This window comes from Zeus faber (assembly GCF_960531495.2).
Source record: "Zeus faber genome assembly, chromosome: 17".
Lineage (NCBI taxonomy): Eukaryota > Metazoa > Chordata > Actinopteri > Zeiformes > Zeidae > Zeus > Zeus faber.
In genome coordinates this window covers 15,156,842-15,180,794 of record NC_137204.1, presented here as the reverse complement: position 1 = coordinate 15,180,794, position 23,953 = coordinate 15,156,842, and the positions used below count along the sequence as shown (strand labels likewise).

At 42.6% G+C, this 23,953-nt stretch overlaps 1 protein-coding gene across 2 annotated transcripts; it reads left to right on the top strand.

The window, feature by feature from the left end:
• Nucleotides 1-785: 785 nt before the first annotated feature.
• On the top strand, nucleotides 786-23,707 carry fubp3 (far upstream element (FUSE) binding protein 3). Of its 2 annotated transcripts, XM_080017432.1 has the most exons (19): nucleotides 786-889; nucleotides 3,668-3,779; nucleotides 8,420-8,453; nucleotides 8,859-8,908; nucleotides 9,050-9,121; nucleotides 9,588-9,645; nucleotides 9,831-9,993; nucleotides 12,053-12,151; nucleotides 14,536-14,640; nucleotides 14,757-14,859; nucleotides 16,235-16,335; nucleotides 17,606-17,735; nucleotides 20,202-20,362; nucleotides 20,651-20,721; nucleotides 21,336-21,412; nucleotides 21,707-21,763; nucleotides 22,061-22,111; nucleotides 22,232-22,359; nucleotides 22,515-23,707. In XM_080017432.1, exons 1-19 carry the CDS (start codon nucleotides 803-805, stop codon nucleotides 22,521-22,523), a joined length of 1,668 nt encoding a protein of 555 aa, XP_079873558.1. In that variant the 5' UTR covers nucleotides 786-802; the 3' UTR covers nucleotides 22,524-23,707. The 2 variants fall into 2 exon arrangements, with proteins under 2 accessions (XP_079873558.1, XP_079873559.1); XM_080017433.1 differs by lacking the exon at nucleotides 9,050-9,121.
• Nucleotides 23,708-23,953: the final 246 nt, after the last annotated feature.

Here is a 23,953-nt window from a genome sequence, read left to right as displayed (position 1 = left end):
GGGTTCCATTGTATATTGCCAATTACTTCCTATTTTTTTTTTTGATTCACGTCTTATTGTTGCCTATGGTTTTGACGTCAGCTGCTCTGACGCCATCTATCAGAATCAGAATAAATGTGTTGGTGGAGACCGACATAGTGCTCTGTGCGCAAGATAAAGATAGATGAATTACAAAACAAATGTATTTAAACAAAAAAAAAAAAAAGAGGCTTTGACAGGGGCTAACCGGCAGTAAGGGTGCAAGCGTTGACCGGGTATGAATTTAAAATATGAATATAATTGGATATTTCTGTACAGGAGGAATAATATGGACACATAGTGGACACAGTGGATGGGTTCAATCTCCCTTAGAACAGCGCTGTTACAATATATAAAACGTGCCAACCACCTCAGTATCTAACAAACTTTAACAAGCTTTGAGGATCCACTGAAAAGCAGCAAGAGATGCGAGCAGATCGTGGCGACGGCGGGTGCAAGACAACAACCGATGACACCTAAACACACATGAAAACATGGGATAGAAAAAAAAAATGTTTTTTTTTTTGAAAAAATAAAATAAAATAATAATAATAATAATAATAATAATAATAATAATCTCAGCGCAATTCGCCGTGACGCGTTTTATGCCGGCGCCGGCGGTATTCTCGCGAGATTTACGTGACGGTACAAGCGACGGCCACGCACGTGCGCTGAGTCTCCCCCCCCCCCCCCCCCCCCCCCTCCCCCCTCCCCTCCCTCCCTCCCTCCCTCCCTCCCCCCCGAGCCGTGCTTCTGAGCGACGGAGTCCCGGCCGGAGGTGCTGATGGCGGCGCTGCTGGAGGGACAGGCCCCGGTGGCTCAGCCCGGCGCTAAAGACGACTTCGCGGAGGCTTTGCTACGGATCCGGCAGGTAATCGGAGAGAAACGGAGCCAGGACCACGGCGTCAAGAGCCACGGGACCCCGCTCCCTCCCTCCCTCCCTCCCTCCCTCCCTGCCCCGAGCTGCTAGCAAGCTAGGCTAAGCGGGAGCTGTGGTACTACACCGCCCGTGTAGACGGGAAATACCAACAAAGTGTCAACTTCTACATCACCAGACGAAACGGGGGTGGGGGGGGAGATAAACACGCCGGCGGGGGAGCGTGTCGAATGAGAGAACGAGCAGCAACGCCTGACAACCTGTTGTGCATCGACATGAATTAGCCGAGGCGGACAGGTAGTGGGGATGGACAGGCAGGCAGGCGGGCGGGCGGGCGGGCGGATGCTTCGTTCATCCGCGGAGGACACCGGGGCGTTACGGCAGCTCCACTCGAAACGATAGGCAAAGATAATTACAACAACGTAATGTCCAAATTTGCAATGCGGAGTGAACCTCAAAATGACCTGCAAAAATGGCAACGCTCAATAAACCCCTGTCTTGGCTCACACGCTGTCCAAACTAGGGCAGTGTACTAGCATGGGAAAACAGAACGGTTATAACAATATAATATACACACAAAAGGACGAACGACGAGTGTTTTAACATCCCCATGTCTGACTCTGGCGCCCATGTCCAGGGCTTACAAGTAGAGTAGTGTCTCGTTAATGACCCGGGAAGGGTTCACTCTGCTACTGGTACAGCTTCTGATGGAGAGATTGGTGGCGACACCTGTTCAAACAAGCCATTTCCCCGGCAGACATTCTGACCTGCGTAGACGCTCAAAGCACAGCTGAAGTGCGGCGGCCGACGAAGTAACTCAAGAGCTTTCGCGCAAGGAAAAGTACCCTGACACGAAAGTCGCAGAACTGACCGTGACTAGAAAATGTTTTGTGTCGAAAGACAAAACATTGGTGGCACTATTGTTTTTTATCAATTAAACTGTGGATGACGGCATAAAATGATCAGTAGTATCAACGATTAGCAATCCTTAATCGTGTGTGTGTGTGTGTGTGCGCGCGTCTTTTCTGATTACAAAAAAAGAAGAAATAACCCAACACAACTAAAGTAACTTTACTAACAGATTGTTAGAAATGTAGTACAGTAAAAAGTAGAGATATTTGCTTTGACGTTTAATTGAAAGTCTCCAGAACTGAATCTACTTAGGTCGGAACAGAAACCTGGAACAAAGTTCTTTCGCTTTATTACTTTGTTGATCGTTGATAACATGAATTGGTGTCTCATTGAGGAGTAACTGTGTACACCTCCAGGAAACTGACCCCCAATGTCACTGGTTTCGGCTGTTTACCCTGCCACAGCATGTCAAAAGGTCTGTGACAGGTGACAAGCTGTTTTGCCTCTGTGTCAAACTTCCAGTTTGGTTTCATAATAGACCTTCATTCCTGTGGGAGATGTTTAGGTAGTTTCATCAATTTACTTGCTTATTTTCTGCACTTTTGGTTTGATATTTTTGGAGTACACTTGGAGTACTCAGTACTAGACTGAGCACTTGGTTGATGAAGTGAAAGCATGTAGGTTACAAGTGTATCAGTGTTTGGGAATTTATTTATTATCAGGATGTACTCTGTATGTTTGCATTTCATGTGGAATAAATCAACACAAAACAAGTCTTGTTTGGACCAATTTTGTGGATCTCATTGGTCATCCATTCCTGTTGCTTTATTTTGTGTTTTATTTGTGATCATTACAAAAGGGACCAGTCAAAACAGTGAATGGATGGAGAATGGATTCCTTGTTTTGAGTTTTAATAATGAAGTCAATATACAAAATGTGAATGATTTCAATATGATTTAGTTACTTTTAAAAACATTGATCATCAGACATTAACCTGAATTCATGGAAACATTATTATTTTTTAAATGAAACCAAGGGTTTAAATGGAGAGGAGATGCCTTATTCTCTTTCCACACTGCTACTTCCATCCCTGTCCCTTCCATTGGTGGAGTATTAAGTAGATTGTGTCTGAAAGTGATGAAGGCCTTTTTAATTGGTGTAAATGTATAGAAACGCTTTAAGACAGGCTTGGATCTCAATTCAGTTAAATTTTCTGGGCTTCCATACATTTCAAAAAAGGAATAATGATGCCAATTAAATACAGCTTAGCCTCTCATAGTAGCATTAAAAAATGAGAATGTCAGTGCTGCTGGAGAAGCTTACTTCTCATTTCAGTTGGTGTCTTATTTAAACATTGGAAAATGCAGCTAGTGCTTGTTCACACATGACAAGTGGCTTGTATCTGTATGAGTATTTAATAACTTGAAATAAAGGTTTGGGATGTCGAACAACAAAAGTTTGTGGTGCGGTCTAGTGTTCTTGATGGCTTTTGACGAATCATATCTCCCACAAACTAACTGAACCTTAAAGTTCCTATGGTCCTTGTTAGATCTTCTGTTTTTATTTTCATTAAAATCTATTCAACATCCCTTATTTAAATGAATGAATATCATTTGTTGTGATCTGACACAAATACGAGAATAGCATATTGTGGACCTTCCACATTCTGCAGAGAATGCCCAGTCATTATTGGTTGTTTCTGTTAAAAAAAAAAAACAATGCTCCCTTGACAAAACTATCTGGTTTGGAAAGCATTGCCTGGATAGCTACAGCTATTTTCCTGTTGTTGAGGGTTTTAACTGTATAAGATAATTTTTCAAAATAAATGAATGTCATTTATGTCAAATATCAATTAATTTGCTCTCTTACAATCTCTCTGCCTGTCTCTGTTGGTCTTCCTGTCTGTCACGGAATCTCCAGATGGCAGCTCAGGTTGGAGGTGACCCGATGCCCAGCATAAACAACTTTTCTCCAGACATAGGCCCCTCCCACTACAGCTATGGACGCCAAAATATCTCATTGGACAATGGAGGTAGATATTTACTTATACCTTCTGCGTATCTATACTGTAGCAAATACACTGTATAACTTTTGTGCGTACAGGGCTAACTTTTTACATTGGTTGCAGTGGTGATCCTTACTTTTCCATACAAGTGCACCAGCACATAGTCTTTGTGGCGGGATTAGGCACCTTAAGACTGGGGACAGCTGAGACGGGTCGAGCGGTTACCTCCGCCGATGACGTCCGGACTCGGTCTTTCAGGGCCGGGGACAGGTGGAACGGGCACTGCAGCATTTTTCACTGCAGCATTGATGGGGGGAAAAAAATAAAGTTTCCCTCGTTTTGAATAAGAAGAGGATGACAGGGCGCGGTTACACACATACACACACACACACACACACACACACAAACATGCATGGCACACATGTGCAAAATGTACATAAAATTCCTCTATACGCTGACAAAAAAGGCAAATGTCTGCACACCCAGTTGGTGTTTTTGTATTTTATTCTTATTTTAATATCAGACCTGCTAAATTCCAGCCGTGACCAATGAAAATGTTTAGTCGCGCTTGACAGATTTTTGGTCCCATGTGCGACCAAAATGGTCGTGCCCTGGTGTAACTGTTTCTTTTGGAACAGGAAAATGAAAGTCTGATGTCCATGTAAATTCTGACAAGCAGACAAGCAGTGGTGGAAAAGAATAGTTCATGTGCCTTTTTTATTTATTTATTTAATGAAAATAGGACAGATGTGATCAATTGTTATAACATTTTTTTAACATTTGAGCTGACATCACCCTGTTGTCATTCAATGGAACAATGTAAAATACTCTCATTGACTTGCAAAAGGAACACGTGTCTTGTAATTTATATACAGAAGCTGTATATATGTCGACCTGAGGCTCCCTTGATGGAAAGCAGACGGTTTAAGGAAATGCTTCATATGGATCAGACATATTGTACAGTTCACATGGTTACATATCAAACATAAGCGTCAACAAACCGTCAAGTATTGTGACGTGTTGGCTATTTTACAATCTATTCCTTTATTATTTTATTACAGGCTTATCATTAAAACGTATTTTTTGTCTCACACTCGTACGCACTTACAAGCTGCTTAGCATGGTTCCAATGGAGAGGAATACCGCACCCTTCTTATAGATTTGGAACATAGTGCATTAAAAATTACATTTTACATGCCAAAACTGATTACTTACTAGACTTTCTGTTGCTCTTACTTTAGAAGCACGGTGATGATCACTTCCACACAAATCTATCCCGCTGCTTAACATAAGCCCCAACAGTTATCCGTGTTACTTGAGACCGGAGAAGCTCTAAAGGGCTCTCCTCTGCTTCGTGGTGTCTCTGGATGTCTATTTGGACACTGTACCCCTTGAGTGTTGTTTTTTTGTGTTTATTTGTGTTTGTTTTCTTTCTTTTTTCCCCTCACTCACTTAGGGAACAACTAGGAAAACCAGCCATGGGATAATACATTGATTGTTTCTTTATTTGCTAATTGATATTTCATGTGCGTAGATTTAGTGCAAGTGACAACTTCCTAAGGGGGATTAGAAATGCAACTTGGTGTGTGTGTGTGTGTGTGTGTGTGTGTGTGTGTGTGTGTGTGTGTGTGTGTGTGTGTGTGTGTGTGTGTGTGTGTGTGTGTGTGTGTGTGTGTGTGTGTGTGTGTGTGTGTGTGTGAAGTTTAGGATTTTTATTTATTTATTTATTTTTATTTTAGTTTTTTTCCAAGGTTAGGGATGTTAATGACACAGATTTTTGCTAGTCCACGTGTCAGAGGCATTTACCGATTAGTCATTGTGGGTGGCAAGCTGGAACTACTTCAGCTTGCCTGGGTCCACCATGGAGTGCGATTGTCGGTGTCGTAATGGTCCACTTTAGGGGTGTCTGAAATCGCATTGCAGGTTTCTTCCAGGCATAAATATGGGAAATATATTGTAATGTTTACGGTCATAGGTAAAAGGATACTGTAAATGTTTCGACTCCCACCCCCCCACCTGTGCACTGTGTCCTTTCACTACCACAATTGAGCAGGGACAGATGTTTGAAATTCTTTCTTTACTATGTTTTGGGCTAGGCCTATAGCCTCCACAAGCAATTTTGTAACATTCAAATAAATCACCTGTTGTTATTTTTGAAATATTAAAAAAAAAAAATTAACGTGATGTTGTGAAATTTCAACCATTTTGCCGAATCAACGATGCATTTCTTTGTGTGCATTTGCGAATACAGGCGAAAATAAATTAATCATGATGAATTAGATATTCAGCTATAAAAACTGAGTGGTTTCACCCACACGTGATGGCAGTCTGACATAGCAAGATGATGATGACGGGACATCTAAATTTAAACCTCCTTTTGTTACACGGGCACAAAATAATTCTCTATGATAGGCCCACCTCGGAATTCTGAGAAAGTGAAACATGGATAGTCAAACTATATATTGTGATATTATAACATTTATCGAAATAATATTTGTGGCCCTATATTCCATCCTTGCTTTCCAAAGTTAAACAAGTTAACATTAAGTTCTAAGCTGTTTATACACTAAAAACAGGGAACTAGGTTTGCACTAACACTTACAGACTTTAGATGAAGTACCTTAAATATAGATATGGTCGTGTGCGGTTTCAATATTCTCCTTAATCTGTTCCTTTTCCCATTTCATAATGAATTCATAATGGCCCATTTTATCCGCTCCGGTTTGTTATCGTGCTAGCTCATTAAAGATGGCAAGTGCAGAGCCTCCACGGCCGGGTTTTGACAGAAAACCGCAGTGGTGCTGTTAGGAAATACTTTGCATTTGAGGCAAAATGTAAACCTAACTCAGAATTCAATTGAAGTTTTAATTACATTTTTTCTCCTTCAGCCAGCCAGCACTGAACCGTGCGTGCATTCCCGTGGTGGTTTCCCTGTGTTTTTACATTAGATCTATTTATTTTGTGTGTTTCCTACTTGTATGAAAAAACATTTTTAAACACAACTGAGTTAAGGAACCGGTCCGTCCTATTACAAAAAACCCTGTGTGTCCCGTGCCGTGTCAGTCTCCCCATTGCTATAGGACATATTTCTGTAAAAACTGGAAGTTTTTGTGTGAATACTTTTATTGTAAATAATAAATCCTGCACTTCTGTAACAAGGAGAGTGTATTTTCCGACCGATCGTAAATATTTATTTATTATTTTTATTCATCAAGTTTTTTTTTACAAAGTTTTGTTTTTTGATTACATTCATTTAGTTGATACATTTTTTATTTTAAATAAGTGCACTGCACCAACAATGCAGACAATAGCATTCGTGTTAAATAAATGTTAATTTAAGTTCAGCAATTCTTTGTCTCATTTGTTATTATTATTATTATTATTGTTGTTATTATTATTATTAGTTCGCCAAAGAGGGGGATTGGTGGCGGTCTTGTGTAATACCCCTTTCCCACTGCACCAAAAACTCTAACCCCCACTAACATCCGGCATTTGTCATCAGTGGGAAAGGTACAGCCCGGCGTTTATCAGCTATTTTTAACAGGTGTACCCAAGTTAAAAAAAACAAACCCAAAAAAAACAACAAAAAAAAAAACCCAAAACAGGTATACCTGCTAATTTTGGTGTAAAAGTGGTATAACAAAAAAAAAGCTGTGCTCTTGTCATCCCACAGGTTGTTCACGGGACAGAGTTGTTGCAGCAGTTCTTGATGAATAAAGAGTGGCATTGCAGGTTGAGAATTTGAACTCCACTTGCAGACTAACTCTGTCCTCGATGTAATGGCACAAATACTCTGTTGTATGCAAGCATGCTGACAGCACTGGTTTAAAAAAAAAAATGAAAAAGGAAGCGGCTATCAAATCAAGGTGGGGGAAGAAAACGGTCCTAGCTAGTCGGCTCCCTATCCATGAAGTGGAAACATAAGTAATTTGTGCTCCTCTTATCTTGTCACAGTTGTTTGTATGATATTGTAGCACTGAATGCATGGTTAGATTAATTGTATTTATTTCTGGTCAAGGTCCTGGTTTGTCCTTTCAAGGTTGTGACAAAATCATACAACAAATGACCGTTTCCTGTCTTACACTGTATTCATTTCTGTTCACCTTTTTAATATACAAAAATGAGCACATTTACACCCATGTCAGTGTTCGTCTTATATTCCCAAATTGTGAGGACCCTTTATGAATTCAGGGCACCACCGGTTTTTATATTCATTGCTAGGTTTAACCCCATCGCATGTCCAGGGGGAGAGAAATCATTGCAGAGCACCATAAAATTGATTGAACCTGCTAGATATCAACTTGGGTGTTTGGGTCTACAGCTGCATATCCTCCAGTGACCCCTCAGGACCCCTGCATAGTGCTACCTGTCAAAATTCAATTCTGCAAAAATCAGCCACTGACCCGAGTGCTGTCTTCCTGAACAAGCCCCGATCAAGCACACTCAAACACTCACAGGCCTGATTTCCATGCCGGTGGGTGCTGCCTGCTGGGGGTCGGACACCAACACAGGATTGGCAGGGTCGCCTCTCTCTGTTCCCCAGCATCCCGGCTCATTGTTCTCCATTCTGCTGCTTCACTGGGTAGCATTTGGATTGGCAGAATGTACAGTTTTCTCCGGTCGGTCCCTACTGGCTAATTATCATGTGCATCTCTTCCCTGTCTCAGGAGGTAACCAGCTTGGCGGCATAGTGCATCAAAGGTGAGTACTGCCGGATTCATTTCCATATTTTAGTAAAGCTTCATGAGGTGGTCTACTGCTACATTTCACTGATATTAGAACATTTCAAATTTTTTACCATCCATTGGCTTTGAGTCGGGAGTTTGACCAAACTGTCCTGCTTGTAAAGACCTTTTGGACGATCTGACGAAGGCCTCGCAGTTTAACTGACTCTATAGTCAATTTGAGACCTGATGTCGAGAACCATTATGTAGCAAAAAGAAAGACTAGTCAATTTGGACAGTCTGGGACAGCTAAGGAGTCGATTCAGTGTCCCCGATTGGTTTTGGTTTCACATGGCTAATAATATATCCTTACTTGCATTACTAAAAAGCCATTTCCTTTGTTTGTTTACCTGCGCCAATGAATGTCTCTGATTCGTTGCAGGGCGTTTGCAACAGAAAGTGTCCAAGTGCCTGATAAAATGGTGGGATTCAGTAAGTAACTTGTTATCGCCGTTGTCCGTCCTAGTTTGTCATTCTCGTCCATTTACTGGATTTTTACAGTGTGGCAATAGGCCCGCTTTAAAAACGTTTAAAAACTGCATTTTCACTTTGTCACTCTCTGGCCCCCAATAGTCATTGGCAAAGGAGGAGAGCAGATCTCAAGAATTCAGTTTGAATCAGGTTGTAAAATTCATATTAGTGCAGGTAAGATACAGCACATCAGCACATTATGTAGATGTCATGTTCTGATTTTAAAAGTGTTCTTTTGTTGAGGCTGGGATCCAAACCTACAGATTGAGGCATTTATATGCAATAATCTAGGGCCAAAATCTACACATTTACATATTGTCAGATTGGCTAAAGTATTCTCATTATATTTCACATCACCGTTTGCTTTCAAACTTTTGCTACAGAAGTAGTGTAGAGTATATCATGGGAAGATGTCTCCTTTGAATTGTAAAATTGACCGAGCAGTGTGTCATTTAGTTCATGTTTTATTCCGGAAAGACAAATATTATTTTATAGCTTCTGCACCCTATTGTGATTCTGTATAGTTGACACATCTTTATAAGCTGTACATAACCAGCAAATTCTGACTTTGTGTATTTTTGTGCTGCTAATGTGAAAAGGGCACTGTATCGTAACAGTCACACTGCTTCCATTGTCACAGATAGTCGGGGTGTGGCTGACAGGCCCTGTACTCTCACTGGGAGCCCAGAGAACATCATGTATGTCCAAGCACTCAACACGTCTAGCTATGGACTAACATTGTATTTCTAATGGCGCTTCTCCTGAGAAGAGCGTGATGCAAATCTATCTTTTTTTATAATTTCTGTAAAAAGACATGCATTCACTGTGTGTTTCATACTCAAAAACTGCTGCTGGGTGTTATTTTTCTTTAATCAAATTCCAGGCAGGCCAAGAAGATGTTGAGTGATATTATGGAGCAGTGTCGATATGGTCCTGGCTTCCACAATGAGCTGGACAGTAGCGGTTCAGTTCAACAGTTCCTTATCCCGGCCAACAAAGTAGGCCTGGTCATCGGCAAGGGAGGAGAGACTATCAAACAACTGCAGGTAACGTTAGTAATCCCCCCCCATGTTGAATTTGAATGTCTACCTCAGTGAATTCCCAGCTCAGTCTTAAATGATGGATCTGTTTTCATAAGTTTGTGTTAATTATTAGGGGTTGGAGTAAAAAATGATTCTTAAATGCATCGCAATTGGCTCTTTAACAAATCTGAATCCACGCACAGAACTCCATAATGCAACACACAACGTTCATAATCGGTAAATGCAGCAAGTGGTCTGTGATAGTTCCGCCTGCCACACTCCACCCGAGTGCTGGTTGCAGGGCCCTCTGACACAGAAAAACAGGCAGATGTTGCAAACATACTAGTTTATTGTAGAGAGTGTCAAGATGTAAGCCGAGGTCTGGGTGGGTGGGTGGGTGGGTGGGTCGGCGGGCGCTGTTGCTCATTGACGAACAACGGGTGTACAGCCACCCCTGATCCTGCGCCCAATCAACTACACCCAGGACAGGTGTGGCCGCTTAAAACTCCCCACCCCCACACCATATGGTCTGATAGTAAGGATAAGATATCTCGTATAGAATTGAAAGAAAATTAAGATGCATTCAGTAAGGTTTCATAATGACATTGCTGCACTCTGAATTTAAATGGAATTGTGTGCTGAGATTCTCTTCCCTGGTTAATTATATGCACCAACACCAAACTGAGGTCTGTCCTGGCCGAAGCCTACCCCCCATACCTATACTCGGACACCGGGTTCCTATACCTAAAACGACCAGACTCCGACACAGGGTTCCCATACCTGAACATAACATAATGCCAGACTCTGAAACAGGGCTCCCATACCTTAAACAAACAAATGTCCAACAGCACAGAAACAGTCCCCTTTCCCAGAGACCTTGTTCCCAGGAACCCTCCCCCAGGGCAACGACAGACTCCCCTCCTCCCTTCCGGAGCGTGGGGCCTTCTGCCGCTGTGCTGGCTGGCGGAGGTGTAGCCGGGCTTGGCTGTTTGGAGGGGTGGCCTGGTTGAGGGGCTGCAGGATGGTCCTGGCGATGGCTGCTGGGTAGAGCAGCTAGCTGCAGGCGGGTTAGCCATGGTGGCTGCTTCTCCCCCGGACACCGTGGGTGCTGCTGCTGCCCGTTGGGAGAGGGCTGGTGCTGTGGCTGCCCGTTGACCTGCTGGTGGCTCCAGTGCATCTCAGGACAGCCCCTCCGTGTCCCTTCTCCGATCCCGAGAGCCCCTATTCAGGCGCCACTGTGGCCGTTCCACCTGCCACACGCCACTCGAGTGTCCTTTTCAGGGCCCACAGGCAGAGATGTTGCAAACACACCAGTTTATTGTAGAGTGGCAAGAGTAAAAGTCACAAGTCCGGAGCAGGTGGACACATGTCATGACAGAGGGTGTGTGTGTGTGTGTGTGTGTGTGTGTGTGTGTGTGTGTGTGTGTGTGTGTGTGTGTGTGTGTGTGTGTGTGTGTGTGTGTGTGTGTGTGTGGTGATGGGTGAGTTATTATTGATCGTTGATTGCATGCGTACAGCCATCTTTGATCACAGGCCCAATTACCTTGACCCAAGACAGGTGTGGCTGCTTAAACACCACCCCCACACCACATGGTCCGATAGTGAGGATCAAATATCTTGTATAGAAATGAAAGAAAATTAAGGTGTATTGAGAAGCGTTCCATAATGACGTTGCAAAGTGAATTTAAATGGAACTGTGGGCTGAGATTCCCTGCCCTAGTTAATGATACGCATTTATGTATAACAAAGCAGAACATGGATGATTTTTGTTATTTATTTGAAGTATCTAAATCAATTTTTCACAATTTTTAATAGCTTGTGGGAGTATTTTACTTTATTTGCTTTTAAATTATAATATATTTTCTCAGATTTTAGATTTTATGACCTTGTTGCAATGTGTTTACCTCATATTATAATTGCATTGGCTTAGTTTTCTCGGTTAGTAGTTGTCCCGAAACTATAAACCCTATTTTTTATATCTTTGAATTGGCAGTGTCTGCATCGTTCAATGTGAATAGTGATTTAGACCCCAGGTCATATTCTAGTGTGTGTTTTTTGCTCCGCCCTGATTGCACCTCTGCAGGAAATAACGGGAGTCCAGATGATTATGATGCAGGATGACCCCATGCCCACTGGAGCAGACAAGCTCCTCAGAATCGCCGGGGATCCCTACAAAGTGCAGGTCAGTCTGGCAAAGCCTGGCAAATCTTACACAGTGTGTCACCGGTATTCCAGTTTATACTCAATTTTACACTTTGCCTTCAGCGTGACATTCGATGGGGAAAATTCTTCTTATATTCAAAATTTCTGCTTGCGGCACATCAATCATAATCCCTGTGCATGGAGCACCCATGAGGCCTGTGCTACTGTTGAGCACATCTTTACGTCTTCATCCTGTTACATTCCCAAACTCCACCAAATGAAATCCCATAAGCACCAGCTTGAAAGACTGCGAGAAAGCCGGTTTAACAGTGCATCTCCAAGCCTCCACAGGCTACCTCCAACAATACAAAGATGGTCATCACAGCCCAGTCCACCTACTCCTCACGCCTCATAGACTCTGGCTCCACCAACCCCAAAGGCTTTCTTTTCCGCAATCAACAAACTTCTCAAACGCAGTGACAACACCTCCAAATCCTTCACGGTTTACACGTACAACTCTTTCCTGTCATTTTTCCAACCAAAAATGTAGCAACCTGACCACCTCCGCCGCCCTCTCCACCTCCCTATCTGTCTCCCCCACCAAAAACCACTCCGCCCCTGTGTCACTTCTCCCCTGTCTGTTCTCTTGTCTCACGCCACTGACCAACTGCCTTAGGGAAATTAAACTATGGATGCAAGTCAACTTCCTCAAACCAAACTGATAAATCGGATATGAACATCATCGGTCCCAAATCTCTCTCCAAAACCACTCCCAACTTCCACCTCACCATCGATAATCTCTCTCTCTCTCTCTCTCTCTCTCTCTCTCTCTCTCTCTCTCTCTCTCTCTCTCCTCACACATCCGCATCCTCTGAGTCATTTTCAAAAGTAACCTTTACTTTGAACACCACATCAATCATATCAGCGGTCGACTTTGCACATTTTAGTAGTCTTTTCCGTTTTTTTCATCATAATGTCCGCCAAAAAAGCATCTGCAGTTATCTCTTACGGCCGTGATGCACTCGTGGATATAAAAACTTCCCTAAAAGAACAACTTTGGGACTTTTTATCCGTGGAACTAGAGTGGCCGTCTGAAATTCTACGCGCCGCCAACAACAACAACAACAACAACAACAACAGAGCTGCTGTTCCACGAGCGGGCCCACGGAGAAAGCACCGTGGCAAACGAGGCGGCATTCGGGTCAGAATGAGGACGCAACCTTACCGTCCACCTCTGCCAAGCATCCTTCTTGCCAACGTTGAGTCTCTGGAAAACAAGATGGATGAACTTCGAGCGAGGATTAAATTCCAACGGGACACGAGGAACTGTTGCATCCTCTGCCTGACGGAGACATGGCTGAACCCACTGGTGCCGAATGAAGCCATTCGTCCCACCGCTGGGGATGAGCGCGCACTCTGTGTCAGAGCATGACGTCAAGAGGGGTGAAAACAAGGAAAGCTGCGGGCCCAGATGGCATATCTGGGCAAGTACTGAAGACCTGTGCTAACCAGCCAGCCCCGGTGTTCACTACGATATTCAACATCTCCCTGGCTGAATCAGTGGTCCCGTCCTGCTTCAAGAGGTCCACTGTCATTCCTGTCCTGAAGATCACCTCTCCAGCCTGCCTGAATGACTACCGTCCGGTGGAATGAGCTGTTCAGCTTTGTGTCTCCGTGCTACGTAGCTTTGACACTCGTTAGAATTAGAACCCCGCCCCCCCCATCTTAGTGACTCAACAAATCTTTTTAAAGAAAGGGGAATTAATACCAACTGTCCGTGAAGAAACTGCAGACGATGGAGATGTAAGTGTTCAAAAAATAATGTTGCTGTTTTTCTTTCAAAAGGAAAAGTATGCGGCACATAGACTGTACACTCTGCGATTCTCCAAACAAAACAAAAAACAATAGAATTGAATAAAATAGTTGTCGATTTATTTCTTTTATTTTACGGCGATTTACACGAAACACAAAATCCCGCGCAAGAGTCCCGGTGTGATGTCAGGGTCTCCCACAAGCTTGAAGCACAGCAACCAAAGTCGGTGCTAACTTTTAAGTGAGGCCTTGTAGATCTAATGTGTGAAGATTCAGCAACTAGATTGTTAATTTCTTGCCCCAAATTTGTTCAGAAACAGAACTCGGTGGACTGATAAGCTTAAATAAATGAACGTTAGAGAGTAAATACAACAGAAGCCATGCTCAAAAAGCACTGGCTCTCAGAACCCGGAACTTGTGCTCAAACGTTTTGGAACAGGATGGTTTACAGGTATGATAATGGTTAGAATGCATCACCTGAGTGGTATTTTCAGCAAAAAAATTCAAAAACCAAATTTGGGGACCTCAGAGACTTATATTTACTTGTGTAAAAATTAGCATAATGGCTACCCTTTAAGATACTTAAGCTTTGCCCATGCTTTTCTTCTTCAGCAAGCCAAAGTGCTGGTCACAGCGCTGATCCTCGACAAAGACCAGAAGGGATTCAGGGTTCGAAAGGCAGAGTTTGGATCCAAGATTGGAGGGTGCAGTCTGGATGTAAGGACATGAGTCATTTTCCATCTTCTTGTTGGATGAGCTTATAAGGATTAATTCACACATAAAATATTTCAACTTGCATGTATCCCTTTGATTCCTCTTTTACCGTTGTCCAGGTGTTTGTGCCAAGATTTGCCGTCGGAATTATCATTGGCAGAAACGGAGAAATGATCAAGAAAATTGAAAATGAAGCAGGAGTCCGGATCCAGTTCAGACCAGGTGAGAACAAGTTCAGATGATGAAGCTGTTGAAATTATGACATGGAGAACACTTATCCGTAAATCTTATCAATTCATGGCATTCTTGTGGGGTCGATCTAAAATACATTTCAGGTTATGATAACTACCTTTTTAATAATTTTATAATAACTAACTCAAAGGTGTATTCATACACGCAGTTTATTATACTATGCGGTGGTAATATTGGATGGGAGGGTTAAATAAAAGTCTATCTGTCAATCACTGCAGAATCACATTTCAGAGTCTCTACATGTTACAGCAGGGAAACTATAAAATCCAAGATACCAGGATTCGACCTCCGTGCACACAGTACCACCCAACATGCTCTTTGGGTTTGGTACAAAACGGCTGGCATTTGACGTGTACTGAGCCGGCTGCTCTGCAAACGAACCGCTCAACTAAGTGGAGAATTACACCAATGTGTAATGATCATGTGTCCACAACATTTAATCCAATCCACATCCTGTGCACCTGTGTTTCCTACCAGTTCGTTGTGTCTCTGGAGAGCTGGAACCTTCCTCAAGCTCACGCTTCCCTAGATGAATTGGACTGCAGTCCTGCTTTTTTTTTTTATTGTTTCTGGTAAAACTGGATTTTTGATCTTTAAGTTGTCCGCCGTGTTCATATTGTAATGCCAGTCACTTTATTCTAAATTCTGCCATTTCTCGTCCACTTTCACAAGTTTGTTTTTTTTGTTTTTTTGTTTTTTCTCTCCTGCATTCAGCCTGATCCGCTCGTGAGCGGTTCGTTGTGAATAAATAGAAATGACCGAGTTGGGAGTCACTCGGTCAGAAGCCTTGACTCACTGGTTCACTCACGGCTTGTGTGGGTGTCATTTATTCCATCAATGCAATGAATGTATTCAAATAGATGTATTCAACAGATCGGGTGTGGGGGCGTGTGTCCCTACATCGTTTGTGCAACACGCACCGCTGTAATAGGCTGCTATGCAGAATGATATGCAGAGCTTGGGGCTAGTGAGGAATCAGACCCTCCAACCCCAAAATGACATTACTCACAACCTGCTCTATTTATTTATTTTTCTGCTTTCCCCCCAAAATGATCTGTTTTCAAGGTAGTTGACATGGAATAAGAGGACATAATGTGCTCTACAAGGATATTTTATTTTAAACTTATTTTGTTTACTCTTCTCAAAAATAGGAAGGGCTTAGCCTTGTTAGCCCATTTTTACCAGCCACCCCTGATACTGTGTGTAACTTATGTATAATTTATCAGAAATGTCATCATCATAAGTAAATGATTTGTGACCTGGCTTGGGGTTCTGAATTCCGAACCGAACATGATGGCCCCAACGCCATAATAAAGACAAGTAATATTTTCTCCGTTCTCTCTAGATGATGGGGTCAGTGCTAGCCGTATTGCCCAGGTGACGGGTCAGGCGAGCCAGTGCCAGGTTGCCATACATCTCATTCATGATCTGGTTCATATCGCGCAGGTAATTCCTCAGAAACAAACCTAATGTGGCTTTTTAAAGAGTATTGTTTTGAGCCCCCTTCTTAATTGTCGTCATCAATTCATTATACAATGTTGTGCATTGGTCCAATGTTATAATTTGAAACGCAAATCTGTTTTTTTTTTTTGTTTTGTTTTTTTATGATCCCTATCCAATTTTAACAAATGGATAAAATAAACTTTATGGAGATAAATGATCCCCTGGTACTGTAACCAGCACTACAATTGGGAGCAGGGAAAGCATAAGAAAAAGACTATTCACTTGAATGTGACTTGGAAACACCAAAGTAGAGAATAAAAAACAGTTTCAGAGTGCACCAAGGAAATAAAAGCTTCAAATAAATGAAATGACAAAAAAGATAATGAATGCTGGTATCTTGTCAATCGCCTTGAACCCATCAAAGATAAGACAACCATCTCAATCGTTAAATACTCTGCAGGGAAGATCACCGAAGACTTAAATAACACAATTCTGGACGTCTATATCCAATTACACTCTTCAGCAGTGGCGCCTGATGGTGATATTGTAAGAGCTAAAAAAAAAAAAAAAAAAGTCTGAAACCCACACGTGCGCAATCATACACGCAATGAAAGTTGTTTGTAATGAACTATGTGGCAACCTTCTACATTTTTAACTACATTACGTGCAACATAAATAAATCAATGACCCATCATGTGCCAACTGAAACCATTTCATAAATAAGCGATTTCTTCATTTTCAATTGAATAATATTATTTCATTCTGAATCCATTGGTAAACTTATCGCCTTTTTGGAGACTCTGTCCATCGGGGCCAAAACCTCGTGCCACAAGAACAATTTCTACCTTATGGCAGTGGGGCTCACCAAAAGGCCCCCCTGCCCCCCACACTACTGCCTATAATAATGTATGTGAAATAGAACTAGTGTTACTGTACATACTGTAATAAGCCCTTAGTAATAAATAACAATAATAACAAAGTAATTTAATTAATTATAAATGTATAATTTTTAACATATACCGTAACAATATATCCTGTGCATAGTATTGCATTTGTATATTTTAAATATCTGACTATTTTTGTTTTGTATTTTGCCTATTTGTATATTTTTGACTTTTATTCAAAAAAAAAATTCCCCGGACTGTTAAGCTCTTTATTTTTAATGTTTATGTACTGAAGTGCACCAAACCTCACCAGAAGAAATTCCTCGTCTATGTAAATCTACCTGGCGAAAATATACCGATCCATCTCGTGGGTGTGGAACTTTCTACAGGAGCGAGATAGCCTTGGGAGTCTGTTGGGGTGCAGGTGCCGCAGCGACGGTTACACGGGAACGTCCAGTGAGCTGCAGGAGGTGACCTACGCAGTACCTGCCGACAAGTGTGGCCTGGTGATCGGCAAAGGTGAGCGGGATGCCGTCACTATCTGATGCCACCGTTGGCGCTGCTCAAAATTGTGCCTTCTTTCAGGGCCGGCAGTCTGCTTCAGTAGCTCTGCGCTCGCGTCTGAATTCCCTACTTTTGTGAAAAGATCTTATTAATATCTAATTAAAAAATGTTCCTTTGTTTTTTTTTAAATGCCTTTCCTTGCTGGCTAAATTTATATACTTGCCATTCCTTCACCAAGAACACTTTAAATTGTCTACATGTTCCCTTACGCACTCAATTTACTGGACATTTCAGAGAGGCAATCCTTTTAATCGTTTTTCCAGCTAGATGTCCACTATCTGATGTTTAATATATTTCAAATAGATTTCTAACTTTCACAACTTATTGTGGGATTATTAAGATTTTTTTCATTTTTTTTTTTACCTCCTGAAACTTATGGGAAGGACAATGTGTGACCACCCTTTACCACCCTTCCAAACCTCACACCCCCAGGCTCATGTATACAGCACAAGTGGCATTCATTGGTTTCACTAAGGGCTTAATGATGGGGATAATGCGTGTAATGTGACATTAATTGTTAAAGGTGCATAATAACAGCCCTCAATCATGTGGAAGGCTGCCTGGCATCTAATGAGGGTCTTTTAGCCCAATAGAGTGCAGCGAGGGACTGAAAAGGAGGAATTAGCTTATTGGCTATTCATGCCCACTCTATTGCCAGCTATTTAAAAGTCATTGACCATTGCGATGGAAAGAGCTGTGTGTGGGGGTGGGTGGGTGGGGTGCACCAAAAAATCTGTGCATGTGTGAACCATTATTGTCTATGTGCATGCTTGTACTGGTGGGAGCGGTCCAAGGGGGGCCTCTTTACCTAAGATAAAAACATGGCAATAGAAATGTCAAGTGGCTTTTGTGCATGTAGTGGGGCAAGGGAAACAAATAAACCTGGGCGTTGCGTCCCCCTCTCTCTGTATTAGCATATGAACTGGGTCAATATGGTGTAGATGGCGGTAGGTCTGGGTGCTGTCATCCATCTCTTACACAGTGCCGTGATTAATATCTTTACGATGCCATATGCAGCCCATTGCCCCTCTCTTTTGACCCCTCTACACATACTCACACACTGCCTGCTGGTGATTCAAGCCACCCACCAATCTGCTCTGACTTAAATATAGGCTAAATTTGAGTACAAAAGGCATTAAAAGCAAGCTATAGCAGACTTAAAGTCATTGTTCTTTCCTAAGCCGTTTTATACGGCTGGAGGAGATGCTAATAAAATGTATTTGATGCCGGCATTTGTGTCATTTGATTTGGTCATTGGCTTGCATTTGCTGAACATTGCTACTACCCTTTTTCTTTTAATTGAAATGACTTAACTAACGATTAAATATTGACCCTAATATTGTGGCGGCATCAAGAAGTATGAACTTGAGCAAAGACCTTAAAGGCAATGCACTGCTTATATCAAATAATTGTAAATGCTCATACTTGACATACTGTATGTTAATGGGGAAAATTTAAATATGTTGATTGAAAACATCAAGTTACTTACTCCTTCCTCTTGAGCCCCAATTGTTTTGTTTTTTTTTCCACACCAGTGCCTAACCAGACCCCTGGTTTCGCCCTAAATATGGTCACCAGTTGCACTTTTGTATCTCCTCCTTTTCTCTTGCTCACTAAACCAGTCTCATTAATAAGCCCCGTATTATCTGTCCTCACTAAAGCCCAGTCCATGAAATGAATAGTCAGGGTCTTCATTGCTCTCTGCTGTCTGACTAGAGGAGCTCATAATGGCTTCATTAAGGCAGAAGTTTAATTTGGTTGACAATGGCTTAATGGCCCATGTGCAGTCTATTGGCTGCAGGGAATAGGCTGCGGGAGGAGGAGCGTTTTTTGATGAGCGTTTTCATTCTGGGGTCAGTCAGGGTCACCCCAAGTGTCAGCCACCAGTGAACAAATGTGTAATTGATGTTGGGACAGCCCCGGTGTCCCCCCCTGGGGAAGCACCCACAGCCTTTTCCCGATGAAATGGGCACGTTGTGGGTAGTTGTACCCCCCTCCCTCCCCCGCTCTCCCTCCCTCCCCTGATCATAGAGGACAAACAGTCAAGAATGAAAAGGAGAGACAAGCGATATCCCAGAAGGAGGATACGCTTCAATTTTAGTCCCTTTCTCCTGCTAGTGATGTTTCATCTCTCCCCGCTGGTTTAATTGCTCTCTCCACACGTCTGGAAGCCGGCGTCTGATTCATCGATGCGTGGGGAGGGGGGGAGGGGTGGGGTCGTCTTTTGTCTCTCGGTTTGCACGGATGTTGGGACGGTAGGAAGGTGGTCGGACACATGCGTTCGCCTCACGAGGTAGTGCCGTCGCATCGTCGCCGCCTTGTGATGTCGCGTTGCTCAGATGAGGAGCAAGGTGTTCTCCGTACGTTGGTGGATGGGGGCTGGGATATAACACGTTCCTTCCGTGTGGGCTCGTCCTCCAGGGGGCGAGTCCATCAAGAGCATTAAAGAGCAGTCTCGTGCCCATGTGGAGCTCCAGAGGAACCCACCTCCCAACACCGACCCCAACCTGCGCATCTTCTCCCTGCGCGGCACCCCCGAGCAGTTGGACAAGGCACGCCAGCTGATCGATGAGAGAGTTGGGGTAGGTGGTCCAAGTCTGGCCCTCTGGTACCCCCCCAAAAAAAAAGCTTTTGTCCGGGGTGATATTCATGAGTGCACATGTCAATGCGGGGAGCTGCTGAGGTTAGCTCGGTTCCTGTGGTTCTAGTAGCGAGCAGGATGTCACCAGGGGTTAAACATGAAGAATCTATCAAATGGACTTAATGGAGTGCGTCAGCGCCCGGCCCTGCCCTCTGACCTTGCCTGTTGGCTCCTTTTAAACCAAAGTGTGGTCCCTTAGTCTCCTCCTCTTCCCTTTTCTCTGCTCTAGGCCACCGCATTGGGAAACGGCATATTTGGGCTGAATCCCCTGAGCCGGGCGCCCACCTCTCCTCCTCAACCGTAAGGATGTTGTCCGAATCCACTCCCCCCGAACCTTCCCAAAAGTGGCACTTTGACCAACGTCTAATAGTTGTTGGTGTTGGATCACACGGTCCCAGCAGCAGTGGGACTTTAACAACACCTGCTGCCTCGTCATCAAAACACATTCTGATGTCTGCTCACACATCCACATTTTAGACCATGCACTAACTGCACTTTACCTGTGAAATACTGATTGAACTGGATGTGCACAGGAAGCTCACGAACATAATATGCAGTACTATTTATTTATTTATTTATTTATTTTTTTAAACATAGTCGAGTGTTTGTTTTTGACGTCACCTCACGCTCTAGCTCCAAATACCTGCCTGTCAAGGGACTAACTAACCACTTGCTGGCAGGGACCAAACACTCAGCAAATATTCCCACTGTCATTGTAAATACACGTGAATGCAACTCATATCTTAATTACCCCTTGTGTATTTAAATGTACTTGCCGGATCAACTGTAGCTTAATTATGAACGACGGCTTTTATTTAATTTATTTTTTCAAGCTGCTTGTAAGTGCAGAACCTTTAATTCTGTTTAACTGCAGAATGCTCAGACACTCACCTGTCCTTGCATTTTACATTCAGCGGGCCGCTCAACTTCATGTCGGGAGTGTGGGGCACAGCGTTTGAGATATGGCAACCTCAAGGCCAGCAGGATCACGGTAAGAAAATTAATTGAAGGGCTGGCGATCAGTTTAAAAAAAAAAACAACAAAAAAAACAGATTCCGATTTTTCTCATCCATTCGCGTCGCCCTTAACGACATGCTAAAACCGGTCTTGAGAAACACTCGTGTGTGTGTGTGTGTGTGTGTGTGTGTGTAAAAGTTTGAATCGAGCGGGGAAAGATAAATCTGGGGCTAAGACGCCGGGGACAAGGCCCTCCTCGAAAGCAACTCTGTTCTCAGAGAGGTTTTTTCTTTTTTTTTTTTTTTTTTTTATCTGCGTCTGCTTTCAGGTCACAATGGATCCCAGACGGCACAGATGGACTGGGAGCGCTACTACAAAAAGCTAGGCAAATGTCACTCACAAAAGGAGAAGGCTTGAAAAGTGGACGGACATTGTGTTGGATTTGCTCGCCCTTACTGGTTGATACGGCTTTGATTAAACGTACCGATGTGTGCGCTTGGGGAGCTGCTCCCCTTTCAACCTTGTTTGTCATAGGGAGTGCCGTTATTAGTTGTAGATTCATCCGTTTGTTTTTAAATAAATCAAGTATTGGACCCACGCTCGTGACTATGAAATTTATCGTTCCCTGAAGCTGTGTGCCTCATAAAATGCTGGCAGACAGTCACTGTTGCTCTCTTTACAGCTCAGCAGAGCCAAGTGCAGACCACCGGCCCCGACTTCGGCAAAGCCTGGGGTGAGTCCTGAAAGGGGGCATCTCGGACCTTCCGGCGAGTCCCCCCCCGCCCCGTGAACGCCGTCGTCCGGGTCGTTTGTCCCCGTACGTTTTAAATGCGTCTCCTGCCCTTCTGCGCAGGCCAGGCAGTAGAGCCGCTCTCCCAGCAAAGCCTCGCCCCCCACTTCGACGCCTGGGGCGACTACTACGACCAGCCCATCGGCTACTTTGACCAGGATGCACAGGAGACGCGGAGCCTGGGTGTTCAGGTGAGAACGCGCCGCTCTTTTTCGAAACGAGTCACTTTCTCCGCGCGTCCGAGGAAGCGGCGCGTAGCGCGGCGACACCCAGATCTCACACGGTCGCGGAACTATACTAACCCTTTACTGCTAAAACGACCTGACTAGCCCTTGTTTCTTTCCAGGATCATTAAAGAAAGAGGACGTTGGACGAGTGGAAACCCACCTTCCACGACAAAGGTTTCTAGATTTGCGATGCCTTGAAGACTTTTAAGAATTTTTTTGAAATTGTAGAATGACTTATATATTAAGAGTATTCCTATATCTGGAACATTCATTTGCTACTAAATACTTGTGTATCCATGTATTTGTGACGGGCAATATCTGTGATCCTTTTCTTTTGAACGAGAGTTGTATCGTTTCCTATATCGTCTGCAATTTTGGGGATTTATTTTTATTTTTCAGATTAAATCACCAAAATGTAAAAAATTGAAACGCTAACATTTTTTTTTTTTTTTTTCCTGTTGCGATTTAATCATAATGGGACTTGGAAGTCTTGAATATGTTACATTAGATGTTTAGAATGTGTAAAGTGTTTGCTCTATTTGCCTTTTTAATAATGATTGATGATGAAGCTGTGATTTTGTTAAAGCTAATGAGTTTTTGTTACCAGGTAATTCTAATTTAATTCCTCATTCCTCATGTGCTTCGTATGCTGTATTTCATTGTAATTGTATTGTACTCTGGTTTATAAAAGGTGCAATTTCTTATTTCATTTTTTTGAAACAAAGATAGATTCTCTAATATTTTCACAGACTTTAACTTTTTAGATGATTTTATTTTTTAGATGTGTTTTGCCTTAAAATGTCATGGATAATTTATTACAAAAATCTTTTAGTATTTAGAGGGATGGTGCATATACAGTAGTTTACGTTTTTCGCTATCTTGTAAAGCTATGTATATATTCCAAAATATTGGATTACGTTTATTTAAATATACAGTATATAGTTAATTTCTTTTTCATGATTGTGAATGTGGAATTAGAAATTTGATGTTGCATCTTTCTCCTGCAAATGACATGTGATGGATTACTGTTTTCTGTTCCGTTCCTGGAGACTTCAAAGCCTGACATTTTGTTGTTCCTTTTTGTTATCATTTGAAATGATTAAAGGTGATTAATTAATTTGGTATACACCTTGAGGCCAGACCGAAGCGTTGGACCTACCCAACGCTGTTAAGAAAGTAATCCTGTTTTTTCTTTGTCGTTAATTCTTAATTTCCATCATGAAAAATGTCCTAGTATTAACTATATTACTCAAAATGAGTAAGGTTTCAACAAGTGTAATTCGGGACGGAGTAAATAAATAATGAAAACAATAAACACTAGCTTTGTTGTGGACTGAAAAATATTTTTGTCCGTTTTCCATTATGCACTATTTTTTTTCCGACACAATATTAAGCTTTCTGGCGTCACCTTTAAACCCCTGAGTTTTATTGTCTATACTAATGGATTATTTTCTAAACACAGGGAATGTAAAGGTCAATCTTTTATATGAGAAGCTTTGTAAACCGAAAATGTAATGTGTTTTCTTTAGCCAGCTTCCCATTGGAAAATTCAAATACA

Coding starts and splice junctions, on each gene's coding strand:
- fubp3 (XM_080017432.1), top strand. CDS start 803: ATGGCGGCGCTGCTGGAGGGACAGGCCCCGGTGGCTCAGCCCGGCGCT. Junction 9,994..12,052: donor AGACTATCAAACAACTGCAG/GTAACGTTAGTA, acceptor GCACCTCTGCAG/GAAATAACGGGAGTCCAGAT. Junction 21,764..22,060: donor GCGCTACTACAAAAAGCTAG/GCAAATGTCACT, acceptor CTCTCTTTACAG/CTCAGCAGAGCCAAGTGCAG.